Below are 15,223 nucleotides of genomic sequence, written 5' to 3'. Positions count from 1 at the left end.
ACATCAAATTTGGAAATATCTGCATCATTATTTCTTCAAATACACTTTCTGTCCATGCTCCTTCTTCTGGAACTATTACACATAGATTAGTCTGCTTGAAGTTGAAGCACAGTTCACTGATATTCTGCTCCTTATCTCCCATCTTTCATATTGAGCAGTTTCACTGCTGTATCTTCACGTTCATTATCTTCTCTTCTGCAAGATCAAATCTTTTGGTAAACCAATCCAGAGTATTTTTTTTTATCTCAGACATTTTCTTTTTTTCATCTCTAGAAGTTCCACTTAGGACAAGAAGAATTGAAAAATTCTTTTCAACATGTTTATACTTTCACTTACCTCCTGTAGCACATAGAACCTATTTAGTAACATTTGTTTTAATATCCTTGCCTACTAAATCTATCACCTGTGCCATTTCAGAGTCTGATTCTAATGACTGAATTCTCTTCATTTTGCATTATACTTTCTGGCTTCTTTCTATGCCTCAGATTTTTATTTGGATGCTAACTACTGTGAAATTTATGGTGGGTTATTATTATATCCCTTATAATATTTGTTGAGCTTTTTTGAGTAGTTATGTTATTTGAAAACAGTTTAGACTTCTCAAGTCTTGATTTTAAGCTTTGTTAGGCCCTCCAGATGTGTCTTTGGGATTAGTGTAGCCCCACTACTGAGGTAATACCTTTTGAGTACTTTTCCTGATGTTCTGTGCGTTACAAGATTTCTCCACTCTGTTACTAATGTAATCTATTCTTGGCCCTGTGTGCTACTACAATTGTTTTGCCTATTCCTTTTTGATGGATCTTTTCTAAGCCTCACAGTCACACACTAATCAGTATTTACCTTAAAACTCAGGGTAGGGTGTTCCCTGTACACTTCTCTTTCTCTACGTAGTTCACTACCCTTTGGTAGCTTGTCTTAGCTACAAACACTTCAGCTTCCCCCAAATTCCCAATTCTGTTTCCTTAATTCAGAGCAACTGTGGAGTTCCCACCTAGGTTTCCTCTTTATGTACTGAGACCTGGAAAATCTCTGGGCCATAAGCTAAGGCAACTAAATGGCTCCCCTTGTTTGTTTCCTCTCTAAGGAATCACTGTTCTTACTACTTGCTATCTAATTTCTAAAAATACATGAAATTATTTTTTGTTTCATGTATTTTTCCAAGTATTTGTTTAAGGCAAGAGGGTAAATCCAGTCACTGTGACTCTATAATGGCTAAAACCAAGATCACTATCTAAATTCATAAGAAGCAAAACAAAAAAAAAAAGGTGAATTTTTAAAATCTGCTCTGATTTTAGTTTAAAAAATAGATTTACAGGACAAAACTTCCAATGAGATTAAAAGAGACCTTTATTAAAAATGTTCTTTGTTTAACAAGATGGGATTGGGAGGGAGACAAACCATAAGTGACTCTTAATCTCACAAAACAAACTGAGGGTTGCTGGGGGTGGGGGGTTGGGAGAAGGGGGGTGGGATTATGGATATTGGGGAGGCTTTGTGCTTTGGTGAGTGCTGTGAAGTGTGTAAACCTGGCGATTCACAGACCTGTACCCCTGGGGATAAAAATATATGTTTATAAAAAATAAAAAATTTTTTTAAAATGTTCTTTTTTATATTTTTAGGATCTTGATTAGTGAATCACAGTGCTTACTAACTAAAAACTTTGAAAATAAAAAGCATGATAAAACACAAAACAAAAAGTATGCAGCTATGAAAACAAAGGAAATTCTTTTAGCCATGCTTACAAAGACCACATACAAACATTTATGAAGTATTCCAAGTATTATTATAGTTACTCAATATAATCTGCTGTTTTAAGTAACTGAACGCATCGATATGAAGACATGACATATTTTGTCTTAAAAATAAGCAAAACCACTTATACATTTCCTAGCTCTATTCATTGAATTAGAAATTGTGACCCTGCTAATCCTCAGATTATAGTTACTAGATATCATTTCACACTGAAAGAAGCCACATTTCATAAGAAAAAAATCTTATTCTAGGTTAGAAACAAAAATATACAAGATTAATAGTTAATACCTTTTTGTAACATAAAGCAGGGAAGCTATCTAAGACTATTATCAAAAAAGAACTCAGGAACCAAAAGGAGGTGGTTCATGACCAAAATGGGAGAATTTGAAAATCAAAAAGGACAATAACGTCAGTGTATTGAAGTGCATCAAATATGTTTAAATCTTTAAGTATATAGTGAAACTAAAAGGAAGAACAGATTGGTCACCACTGGGATCATTACAGAACCCCTTTAGAATAAATACTGAAATAAAAGATAAGAATCATTTATGCTTTCCTTTATTAACTATACTACTATTTAACCAAATAGTAGGTGAGAAGTTTCTCTTTACACTAAAGTGCCTGAGCTAAGAAAAGAGAAGGAATTACAGAATTAGAACATCTTCATTTTGCAACCTGTATGTATTAATAAATCTAGGCTTTGAACAGCACTGGGTGCTAACCTCACAGACACTAACACTCCAACTGACAGAAGGGCATCAGCATCATTTAAGAAGAAAGCTGGCTAAAAATGAAAAATGAACCTGAATTTGGTCAAGACTCAGTAACCTATCTATTTTATAGGAAACCTAAGGGGGAGTAAAAAAAAAATAAAATGTTAAACACAAGTGTTAAGCCCTAGATTTTTCTAGAACATGAGAACATTTTTTCTGGAATCAGAAAAATCTAGTCTTTGAGAAACTATCTTCAGTGAATACATGGCCAAAAGGAAGAAATGAAATAAGAAAGGGAAAGCAAAGAGTAAGAGGAGTGGCCTACAGTTTAAAAGAAACACAGAAGACATTAATCAATCACAGTTAATCTCTATTTGGATCTTAAAGCAAGCAAAACTATAACTGTCTACAGTATACTATCAGTTGTCTATAATACAGAAATAGGATTTATTTAGGATACATTTATTAATTTGCTTATAGATGACAGAATACCTCTAGAAGAATACATGAGAATCTGGTCACATGGGTACCAGAATTAAGGGGATTAGATGGCCAAATAACAGGAATGGAAAAGAGATTGTTTTTAAATCATTTGAGATACGGGATTATCTATTTTATTTATGTGTGTGTGTGTGTGTGTGTGTGTGTGTTACTGCAATTACAAAGGTTGCCTCAACTAAAATCACCAATTAAGTTCTTAAAGAATCTATTCTGAATTAGAAAAATGACAAGAATAATATTTGATTAGTAAAAATAGTATTACCTCATCATACGTGTATCTGTAGTCGGCTTTCTTTGATTTGAGGTCCCATAACACCACTGTTCCTGATTCAAAGCCAATCAAAAGCTGTAATAAAAGACAATTTCACATGACCTAGGAATGACATTATGTGAAACATTTATATGCTGACAATAAAGATAACTATTATCATTTGTATCTTCAAGGATAAAGTTATAATTAATTAAACATCTGCACTGACAATCACATGAATGACAAATGAGAATAGTGCACTGCATATTTATATGCCTTTGATGATTATGGACTTAACTTATATAGCTAATTATTGAGAAAGAAAATAGTAACATTTTGAAGTCCTGAGTGTATATTTTCATTAATATAACATAATAAATTAAAATAAAAATTAACATTTGTATGTGCTTTAAAGTTTACAAACTTTCCTAAGGTAAACATTATCAGGCAATGTCATTGACTCATCTATTGAAAAGCTCCAAATTATATCTAGCCTAGATCCTTCTCATAAGATTCAGACTCTTACTTCCAGTGGTGACAGTGAAGTTATCCTCTTTGACCAATCCTACTAATTTTTCCAATGTTGTTTTAGCTATCATTTCCTTTAAAAAGCCTTCCCTGACCTACCAAATATAAATCAATCCCATTTCTATGTGTTCCAACAGCACTGTGTACATTTTTTAATCTGAAGGGTCACTACACAATAATGGCCTTTTCCTTAGCAGAATTCTCTTATTGACTATAACACTAGTTTATTTAGGCAAGGACTCTTCTTATATTGTTCACCACTACCATAAGGCACAGAGCTTGACTGATATGTTGTAGGTACTTAATATGTTTTTTTGTGAATGAATATCTAACCTCTACTGCCCACAAATCTCCACCTTGACATTTTTCAAATCTCAATATCCCCTTTGCTTGAAACCTCCTATTCTTTTATTCACTGAGTGATCTATTCATTTTTTAAGTCCCAATTTAGTATTGCTCCCTTGGGTAAGCCAGCCCCCAATTCTTCTAGATAGATTAAGATCCTCCTTCTCCTATGTTAGCACATGCATTTTCACCTATATGTCTCTAATATCCTGCCTAGTACACAGGAGATGCTCAATAAATGTTTATTTCGTGAATACATATATGATTAGTAGGTAGCCAATACTTCTTCATGTAATCTGGGGATATGAACATAGTTAGGGCAGACCTAGGTGTTTTGTTGTTTTTTTTTTAAGATTTCCATTTATTTGAGAGAGAGCCAGAGAGAGAACATGAGCAGAGGGGAAGGACAGAGGCAGAAGCAGACTCCCCACTAAATAGGGAGCCAGATGTGGGGCTTAATCATCTTGTCCTGAGCCAAAGACAGACCCTTAACCACTGAACCACCCAGGTATCCCCAAACCCAGTAATTTTAATAAAATAGCAATTTAGTGGAGTTCAGACTACAGGGATACTTGGAGGGGCAATAACTGAAGCTAACAAAACTCTCCTCACCTTTGTAGGAAGTACAGTTAATTTTGCTACATAAATTGTTCTTGCCTAGGCAATGTGACATATATACTCCTAGGAAAAACTGGTATTTGTTTCCTTTATCTTTTCCTAGTCCTTCTAAATATCTTAGACATGTGACTAACTGAGCACTGGATTGGTTCAGGGCACAGGTCACTTATGCTCTAGTCTTAAACATCTGTTACTTAGAAGCCATGTAACATTAAGGAAATAATTTTACCCATCCAGATCTTAATAACAAGAGGGTTATAGTAAGTTTTAACCCCCTTCAGCCAGCTCTAACATCCTAAGAATGTTAGAAATCTATGCTAACAGGTTAGGCTTTAATCCACATAACCTCTAAGTATTAAAAAATCAAAAAGCTAACTTAAAGACATAGTATTTATTCTCACTAGAATCTTTCATAACTCAGAGATACTAATTGGTATTCTGCTGGCTAGTTTCCTTTTATTTTTTATTTCATAAAAGCATTAATGGGCATGCTGAATATGAATTAACTCTCTACATCAATAACTCTGGGAATGAAATCAGAAGAATCAGTATTCAAAATCCCAGCTTCACTGATATCTAGCTTTGTACCTCTGGAACACAAAATCGCATGAAGTCTTTGCCTTGTCATCTGTAAATTAGGGAAGATAACTAACTTAAAAATTGTTAAGATGATAGAATAAAATAGTGCATATAAAGTAGAAAGCACAGTGCCCAAAACAAAGGAGAATTCAGTAAGTGGTAGTTATTACTGTTATCATCATAAGTAATTTTACACTAATACCTAACTTCCTTCACTAAAACCTTTGCTTAATGTGGTGGCGTCTACCATAAGGTTAGTTTTGGAGGAAGCTGCCCTGTCACTTTATACCTTTCTTTAGCAACACAGTGTCACAGAGATCTTTGGAAAACAGTAGAGTCACTGATATAAAGTGGATTTTTCTATTAGAAATCAAAGGTTAGACAATATTATCTATTCTAGTACCTTAGTATTTCAAAAATGTTTGAGTGAGGTTAACTCCGGAAACTAAGGAGAATAACATAATACCAGGTTTCAAAAAAATGAGGATAATAATAAGCATTATACAAAATTTATTTATACAATAAATTAAGTATACACTAAGGCATTATTATTTATATGTTGGGTACTATGGGAAACATAAACCTTCATAAATATTTTCTCTATGCTTTTGGGGGTCTTTCAAGTTCAGGGGAAGTGAGATATGCACATATTTCTAATACATGGCAATATGTGGCAAATACTATAAAACTTGTACAACTAAGGTGTTAATGAATTTGGAAGTGAAAGAAAGCATTTTTAGTCAGGATTATCAGCAAAGATATCATGAAAGAAATACATTTAATCTGAGTTTCATAATGTGGGTAGGTATTCAGCAAAGAGAGAATAGTGGGAAAGCATTTCAAACAGAGGGAGACTCACATAAAGGAGCCATAGAGGCATTAATGAGCAGCTCAAATATAGAAAATAACTATTTCAGCACAGCATTCTGATAAAGATATTCTGAAAGACAATAAAACCTAGGGCTATGTTTTAAGGAAATTTATTTTGTAAGCTACTGTAGAACCACTGAAAACTTTTTTTAACAGGAGAGCAATAATATTAAAATGGCATTATAAGAAGATTGATGTGGAAATGGCTCATCAATGGGTTGGAACACCTTGAACGTTAGTAGTCATAAGACTGAATAGAAAAGAGACACTGCATAGAAAGGACTGAAATGCCTTATCTACTGAATCCGGGTAGAAGGGAGAGAAGTTTTCAATTCTCTTGCCATGCCTCCCACCAGAAGTCTTGGCTTCTATACAAGAACTTTGTAGCAAGGAAAATGGAGTGGAGGTATGTACAGGCTACTGTAACTTGCTCTGTGTGAAGTTTCCCTCAAAACATGCATTTGTATGATTACAAGCTAACTCCAAACAGTATAGCTATCCTTTTATTTTCCTACCGGCAAATAACAGAATAGTGTTCACATACAGGCTAGACCATTCCCACCAACTGAGGGAAGAAAAAAACCTCTACAAAATCTAGAAATTTCATTTCACTGACTTCTGATAGTGATAAATATCCTGGTGTTTATGTAGGCTAATATCATAAAATTATATAAGTAGAGAAATATCATTAAATAGAACTACTTAAGAGATTGAATTAGTAAAGAGATTCATGGAAAAGGCAATTTTATTATTATTTTTTTTTCTACATTAATGGTTCAGATTTATTTTATCCATACTTCTTTTTTGTAATTTATTTTTTATTTATTTTCAGCATAACAGTATTCATTATTTTTTCACCACACCCAGTGCTCCATGCAATCTGTGCCCTCTATAATACCCACCACCTGGTACCCCAACTTCCCACCACCCCCCGCCACTTCAAACCCCTCAGATTGTTTTTCAGAGCCCGTAGTCTCTCATGGTTCACCTCCCCTTCCAATTTCTCCCAACTCACTTCTCCTCTCTAACTCCCCATGGCTTCCATGCTATTTGTTATGCTCCACAAATAAGTGAAACCATATGATAATTGACTCTCTCTGCTTGACTTACTTCACTCGGCATAATCTCTATTTTTAAGTGTATTAACAAGTCTAAACAACAATTAGATACTGACTATATGAAACTGGTTTGAATATAAAAAATGAAGTACTATTTAAAAAATATATAATTAATCTAGGCTATCTAAGAAGAAAATTTTAAGGGAGATGAGATATAGACAACTCTAACATAAGGCATTATGTGATAAATATTACAAAAATTGTATAAAGGTTGAAAATAATTCAAAACCAAAAGAAAACAGTTTTTGCCAGGATTACCAGAAAATATTAATAAACTAAAAATAAATTAATAACTTTATAAGTAATTATTAAATTTTATCTGTCTTAGGGGCTTTTGTTCTTTAAATTGTAAATTATTCTAAATATTTCACTTGTTCTTCATAATATATAAATAAACCAGTACACGTCTTTGACATACAACTTTTGCTAGAAATCTCAATTTTGCCAAGTAAATGTATGTGATACTAGAACACTTTATTTTTAAAAAATACCCAAATCCATGCATTTAATAAATATGTATTTTTAGAAAAAAAATTCTACCTTTCCTTCATCCATTGGGTTATCGCTTATATGGACAACTGGTCCTGGATGAGATTTAGATGACCTAAAACAGAACAGTAAGTTTTTTTCTCAATTAAATATTTCTTTTTTTTTTAATATAATTTTTTATTTTTTATAAACATATATTTTTATCTCCAGGGGTACAGGTCTGTGAATCACCAGGTTTAGACACTTCACAGCACTCACCAAAGCACATACCCTCCCCAATGTCCATAATACCACCCCCTTCTCCCAAACCCCCTCCCCCCAGCAACCCTCAGTTTGTTTTGTGAGATTAAGAGTCACTTATGGTTTGTCTCCCTCCCAATCCCATCTTCTTTCATTTATTCTTCTCATACCCACTTAAGCCCCCATGTTGCAACACCACTTCCTCATATCAGGGAGATCATATGATAGTTGTCTTTCTCCGCCTGACTTACGCCTGACTTTCAATTAAATATTTCAGTACAACTATATATTCATCACAATGAAAACAATGAATGAAAAATAAATATATATTTACTAAGGAGGAAAACAATTCAGTAAGTGATGTATAAGAGATGTATAGTTCTTAATATGGATTAAGATAGGACTCAGAAGAAAAATATGGATAGGGGTTAAATACATGGGTTAAATATGTGATAAGGATCAGGGAGTGCATTTGTGATGAATACTGGGTATTGCATGGAAGTGCTGAAACACCATATTGTTTTGTACCCCTGAAACTAATATTATACTGTATGTTACCTAATTGGAATTTAAATAAAAACTGAAAAAAAAAAGAAAAAAAAGGGAATGGAAAGAAAAACAGTGACACTGATACAAGTCAGCAAAATTTATAAGTATACTTTCTATATAAGAGAGAATCTTCAATTAAGGATTTTAGCACACACATAAAAAAAACCCTATTCTCATGGTATAATCCTCAGAATTAATACTTTTAAATTAATATTATTAATTAATATTTTAATTAATCATCTAAAATTTTGCTATCTTATTTTACTCAACTCTAGCCTCCAAATGGGGCATCTCATCCAGTTTCATAGTTCACATGAAAAATAGAAAAAATTCTATTGTGTTTTTTAAAAAGTCAACAAAAATAATGCTACTGTACTTGGTCAAAGAAAAAAAAGTCATACAGCTAAGAATGGAGCTGAACTTATGCCCACACAGTAGGAATAAGCACCTCCCTATTCATAAATTCCGAGGGCTGAGACACCAGTCCAGTTGATGAGAGATCTTTGTGAAACCATAAAGACATCTGCACTAAGCCTACCCACTAGATATCATGATCAATTCACAGAACAGAGAGCAAAACCCACACCTTATACTAAGGGAGTGAGATATGATAACATCCTTGTCACAGGAAAGAAAACCAAGTTTAATACACTATCACAGGTGCACCAAGACATTACTGAAGAGAGATGCTACCAATTTATCTTTAATGTCAAATCCTGTGGAATGAAACAACACAGAACTATTTATTTAAAAAAAAAAAAAAACATTGAAAATTAACCTTGCCAAAATCCTTAAATTTTGATTTTTATGTCTAAATAATATAAGAAATAACTTGCGGTAAGATATAAAGATGAGATTTTAACACTGAGTGCAAAGTTGGTGCTAAGGATCCTTACAGCCTTACAGCTCAACCATGTTCTTGATGTTAAAACAATTATTATATCACAATTAGGGGAAATTAACTGTCAAATTCTGTATTTATTACACTGCAAACATTTACATTATATTTGTCAATTAAATCATATCAAGTTTAGATCAATGTTTTCTAATCATTGGAGGCAACCCAATGGGGTATGAGCAGCATTTGAAAGAAAAATAACCAGAAGATAAAAACACAGGGAAAACAAAACAAAACCTGGAGTGTTTTTCACCTAAGAATTATTTCATTGAACTTGTGCTACAGCTTGTACAGACATACACATGTCATATATGCATATGTTCTTCTATCTATAAAGACTTAAACTTACAAACTGCTAATAACAATTAGAAAAGGTTAATAAACTGTGTTTAATATCAAGAATGTCTGACATATTTAATTCCATATGGATTTACGAACTAGCTATTATACAAAGATATCATATATGGTACTGACACTTTCAGACATGGAATATGTGCTCAAACTCACAGTTCAATGGCTTTATTCCACATAATGACGTAGCCTGAGAGTGTGAAGGACTCCACATTGACAATATGTATATTACCTCGCTCAGTGCCCACATAGAGCCACTTACTCTGGAAAGGCAGATGGCAAAATGTAACCCTGCAAGAGAAAGTATATCCAAAAAGGTAATTAGAAAAATGTCTGTAAATTTTATTAATTGCATTTGAGGGTTAATCATGATATATAATTTAGGAAAGGTAAAAATGACATACAACCAGATTTACATACTCATTGTGATTAATTTTTAATATGCAAACTTAACTTATATGTCAAACATAAGACCCTACAGTAAATAGACAGCATGGCTTGACAGAAAGATGAGCTTTAAAGTTAGCATTTCAAATCTATGTCAGTCATTGTGCTACTTAGGCACATCACAATTTTTTTTCATTTTTTAATGTAAATTCAATCTGCCAACATTCAGTACCTCATTAGTTTCAGATTTAGTGTTCAATGATTCATCAGTTATGTATAACACCCAGTGCTCATCACACCATGAGGCACATCACAAATTTAACCATTAAGCCACAAACTATGAGTCTAAGACTGACCCCAAAGTATTATTACATTTCTTCGGAGTTATTAAACACATTAATCTTTCTCATCACTTGTACCTACTATCCCTTCCAGACAAAATGCTCCTCCAGTTGGTATTTTTCTTCTATTCAAGATTCAGTTCAAATACCACCTTTATTCAAACTGAAATCCCAATACTTTGCATCTCTATTAGGCTAGACTTTTAAGACAGGTAGGATCTACCTTCCTCACTAACTTGTAAGCCTCAGGGAGGGCAGAGATCCTCCACACTGAGGCTTAGATAACTATCTCTTCCTATGTCATGATGATATGATAGGCCTGGATTAACAAATTATAATTTACATGCATGTATTAAATTTTATTATCATTCCAAAAGTTTCAAACACTTTCTATTTTTAGCTCATTTGACTTCATAATCAAAAATGGACATTATTGGGCGCCTGGGTGGCTCAGTGGGTTAAGCCGCTGCCTTCGGCTCAGGTCATGATCCCAGGGTCCTGGGATCGAGTCCCGCATCGGGCTCTCTGCTCAGCAAGGAACCTGTTTCCTCCTCTCTCTCTCTCTGCCTGCCTCTCTGCCTACTTGTGATCTCTCTCTGTCAAATAAATAAATAAAATATTAAAAAAAAAAGTTTAAAAAAAATGGACATTATCTTGTTCTTTTTGCAGCACTTATTTTTAGTAAAAAAAATCAGTATATTATGAAATTATATCATTGTCTTTCTTTTCAGACAACCTATCATGTCTCTCAAAATATACTACTTAAAATTCCAATAGCACAGCACTTCAAATACTGCACAATCATAACCAGTGCTAGACTGTCAATACGGACACTAGGTTTTAGGCAAGATATAGTAAACACAGTGTTGTTATTCCCATTACCACAATTTCATTACAGAAAATTTTCAAGATGAAAATACTTATCAAATAAATGTACATGCAACTCATGTTCTATTTCCTCAAGGGAATGTTCATTTAGATAATTAAGGTTCATTATCTGTATTTTTTTGTTAAAGGTTTTATATAGTAACAGGTCGTCTTTCTAAGGGATTTATATAAATTTAACTAAAGCAGAGAAATGTCTACTGAATCAAAAAAACATTTTATAGTACCCTTTTACTTCACACAGCAGTAAGTCCAAAATATCTTTCTGAAAACTCTAGGGCGATAGGGGTTTCAGAATTCTAAATTTTCCAAATTTTTTTTTCTTTTAAAGATTTTATTTATTTATTTGACAGAGAGAGATCACAAGTAGGCAGAGTGGCAGGCAGAGAGAGAGGGGGATGCAGGCTCCCTGCCGAGCAGAGAGCCTGATGTGGGGCTTGATCCCAGGACCCTGAGATCATGACCTGAGCTGAAGGCAGAGGCTTAACCCACTGAGCCACCCAGGCGCCCCTGAATTTTCCAAATTGTAAAGAAGTACATAATGCAAGCTATGCATATCACCTAAAATGGGAGTAGTATCTCATAAATGCACTATATATCCTAAAGTATAATTGTGGCAGTCTTTTTTCTAACTGAGATATAATTTTCATGTAATACTATATTAGTTTCAAATGTGCACCATAATGATTCAATATGTGTATATATGGCAATATGATCACAATAAATCTAGTTGAAATATCCATCACCATATAGTTTTATTTTTCTTGTAATTAGGACTTTTAAGATCTTCTACTCCTCTAGCAACTCTCAAATATAAAATATAGTATTTTTATTAACTATAGTCACTGGCAGTTTCTTAAGAAGTTAAACATAAAAATACGCTATGATGGATCCATTCCATTCTTAGGCACTGACCCAAGGAAAAGAAAAGAAAAACATAGCTCTATACAAGACTTATACACATATGTTCCATAACAGCTTTATAATAGCCAAAAACTGGAAACAATCCAAGTATCCAAATGTCCGTCAACAGGTAAATAGATGAACAATTGTTATGTACCTATAACAAGATACTATTTAATAGTAAAAAGGAATAAACTACTAATATGTGCATAAACACTGATGAATCTCAAAAGTCCTTATCATGAGGGGGAAAAGCCAGATAAAAATACATACTGTATAATTCTATTTATATATAATTTATATGCAATAGGAAATGCAAACAAATCTATTTTAACAGAAAGCAGATCATGGTTACCTGGAGATTGTGGAGATGGAAGTTAGAAACAGAACAGGGGAGGGATAACCACAAGGAAACATTTTGGGGTGATTTGTATGTTTGTTACCTTGATTATGATGACAGTTTCGTGAGTATATATATGTGTGAAAATGTATCAAATTGACACTTTAAGTATGTACAGCTTATTGTAGGTAAATTATACCCTCAATAAAGCTGTTTTAAAATTTTGTGTTTTCAGAGATTTGTGGATTTAGCGATTATGAAAAAAGAATGTGATTTTCTGATAATATGTAGGCATAAGCTCTGGAATTAGACTGCCTATATTCAATTTCCAGCTCTGTCGCTCATGAGCCTGAGAATTTAGGTAAACTACTCAATCTCTCAGAGCCTCAGTTTCAAAGCAGTAAAGGACATCTACCCTGACAGTGTTCCACTGAGGATCAAATAAGACTTAAAATGGCCCCTGAAACAGATAAGTGTTCAACAAATGTTAGCAAATTATTACTAAGTGATAGTCTACCAACTAGAAGTTCAAGGCAAATTTTAACTATCTGAAGTACATAAAAGAGCAACAACAAACCAGGTATAAAATGAACAAATAAACATAAAAACAACCATTTCATTCGAAATGTGTGATAAACTAGAACATGAATAGAGCAAAACGTCTTGAAAATTGGAAAATAATTTTAACATAAATAAGCCAAAATAATGACCAGATAACAACAAAAACAAAATCAGAAACACCCAACTTCTGGATATGTTCCACTACTTTGCAATTCTTCTTTATTCTTCACGGCTACAAAGCAGTAGTTACTGACTTAACACAATTACATGACCCATCTTTGACTTTAATTCTTACAAAATTATTTACATAATATGCTTCAAATACTTAAACTTATACTTTAACAGTAGAGATTCTGGATATAGTCATATAATATTTTTTTAATATAATTTTTTATTTTTTATAAACATATATTTTTATCCCCAGGGGTACAGGTCTGTGAATCACCAGGTTTAGACACTTCACAGCACTCACCAAAGCACATACCCTCCCCAATGTCCATAATACCACCCCCTTCTCCCAAACCCCCTCCCCCCAGCAACCCTCAGTTTGTTTTGTGAGATTAAGAGTCACTTATGGTTTGTCTCCCTCCCAATCCCATCTTCTATTTCCAGTACAACAGCATACTGTAGTTTTTTCTCAAATATTTAAGGGAACGAAGTAAGAATAAATTTTTCAATGTTCAGCAAAATATCTGGAACTTTCCCATAGATTCACTTTTTCAATATTAGCTGCCATCATAAGTTTTTTCTCAATTATAAAACCAACTTATATAGCTGAAAAATTTAAAGCATCTTTGTTCTGTGGAAGTGAAAACAAACTACTATTTAACATTTGAAGAAGGAACTTAATTAAAATTTTCATTTAATATCCATCACCAAGACTTTAACATGGTCCATAGAATGAGTCTTTTATAGAAATAACGGGAAAATTACTCTGCTCCATAACTATCTTCATTATTTGACTCAGTTAAAGGAGGGGGAAGTCAAATGTTTTTATTACAATTGAAAATTTCTTAAATAGCAAATTCTGAACAAATGAGAATAGAAATAGTAAGAAAACTAAAATTCCATATTGCAACCAAATAAAACACCATGCCATTGATTTAGGAAAATGCCAATAAGAAAATGTGGTCCCCCAAGACAAACTACTAGAAAAGCAACTCAATCAACATGACCTACTAAGAAGTGAAAGATTATATATTTGTGGGCAATTTAATCAGTCACCAAAATATAAAACTGGTTGTTGAGACAAACTGGACTTATTATACATATTTAATGGGCTCTTTTAGTATTTGTTATACAAAATGACTATATTTCATTGTTTAATAAAATAAAAATCTAGGGTCCCTGGGTGGCTCAATCAGTTAAGTGTCTTCCTTTGGCTCAGGTCATGATCTCAGAGTTCTGGGATCGAAGCCTGTGTCCAGCTCCCTGCTCAGATGGGAGTCTGTTTGTCTCTCTGCACCCCCTTACTCATGCTGGCACACTCACTCTCTCTCAGGTAAATTAAATCTTTAAAAAAAATTAGCTTTCTTTGTTGAAAGTTTAAAGAAGACTTAAAGCATAACTGTTCAGGCTTTAAAGTAATAAATTGATGAAAAGATTGTATTATTGTCACACTGATTGGAGCACTTAAAACTATACAGATACACACATATGTATGTATACATATATATGTGTGTGTATGCATATCTAGATGTATATATATGTATACATGTATATGTGTGCATTGCGTATAAGTGTAGACAAAGAGATTTGTTGTTTATGATTCTATGAAAGTGATCCCATAATAGAAAGCTAGTATTTTTCAGTAAAAGCAGTCATGAAACAAGTGGCACAAAATAGCCATGAGACAAAGAGGTTTCTTGAAGAGTTTAGATCAACAGATGCAAAGAAACACTGAAAATAGTTTCAACAATGAAGTAAATTATCACTATATTACTACAGTAATATCCCCCAAGAGATCTCCTTTCCCTCCCTGAATCCACTCCCTTGTACAGTCTCT

The 15,223-nt window shown here is 33.3% G+C and overlaps 1 protein-coding gene across 5 annotated transcripts in view; it reads right to left on the bottom strand.

Annotated features, from left to right (window-relative positions):
- Positions 1-15,223, bottom strand: part of STXBP5 (syntaxin binding protein 5) — a 182,573-nt gene that overhangs the window by 115,952 nt on the left and 51,398 nt on the right. For all 5 annotated transcript variants that reach the window (XM_059400904.1, XM_059400906.1, XM_059400907.1 and 2 more), the window contains exons 5-7: positions 9,958-10,092; positions 7,815-7,878; positions 3,229-3,312 (exon numbers count right to left, since the gene is read on the bottom strand). In XM_059400904.1, coding sequence (XP_059256887.1) covers positions 3,229-3,312; positions 7,815-7,878; positions 9,958-10,092 — 283 coding nt within the window. The remainder of the gene's footprint in view (positions 1-3,228; positions 3,313-7,814; positions 7,879-9,957; positions 10,093-15,223) is intronic.

Source organism: Mustela nigripes, chromosome 5, assembly GCF_022355385.1.
Source record: "Mustela nigripes isolate SB6536 chromosome 5, MUSNIG.SB6536, whole genome shotgun sequence".
NCBI classification, from domain to species: domain Eukaryota; kingdom Metazoa; phylum Chordata; class Mammalia; order Carnivora; family Mustelidae; genus Mustela; species Mustela nigripes.
Note: the sequence above shows the minus strand (reverse complement) of the source record. Positions and strands in the feature narration are given on the sequence as shown.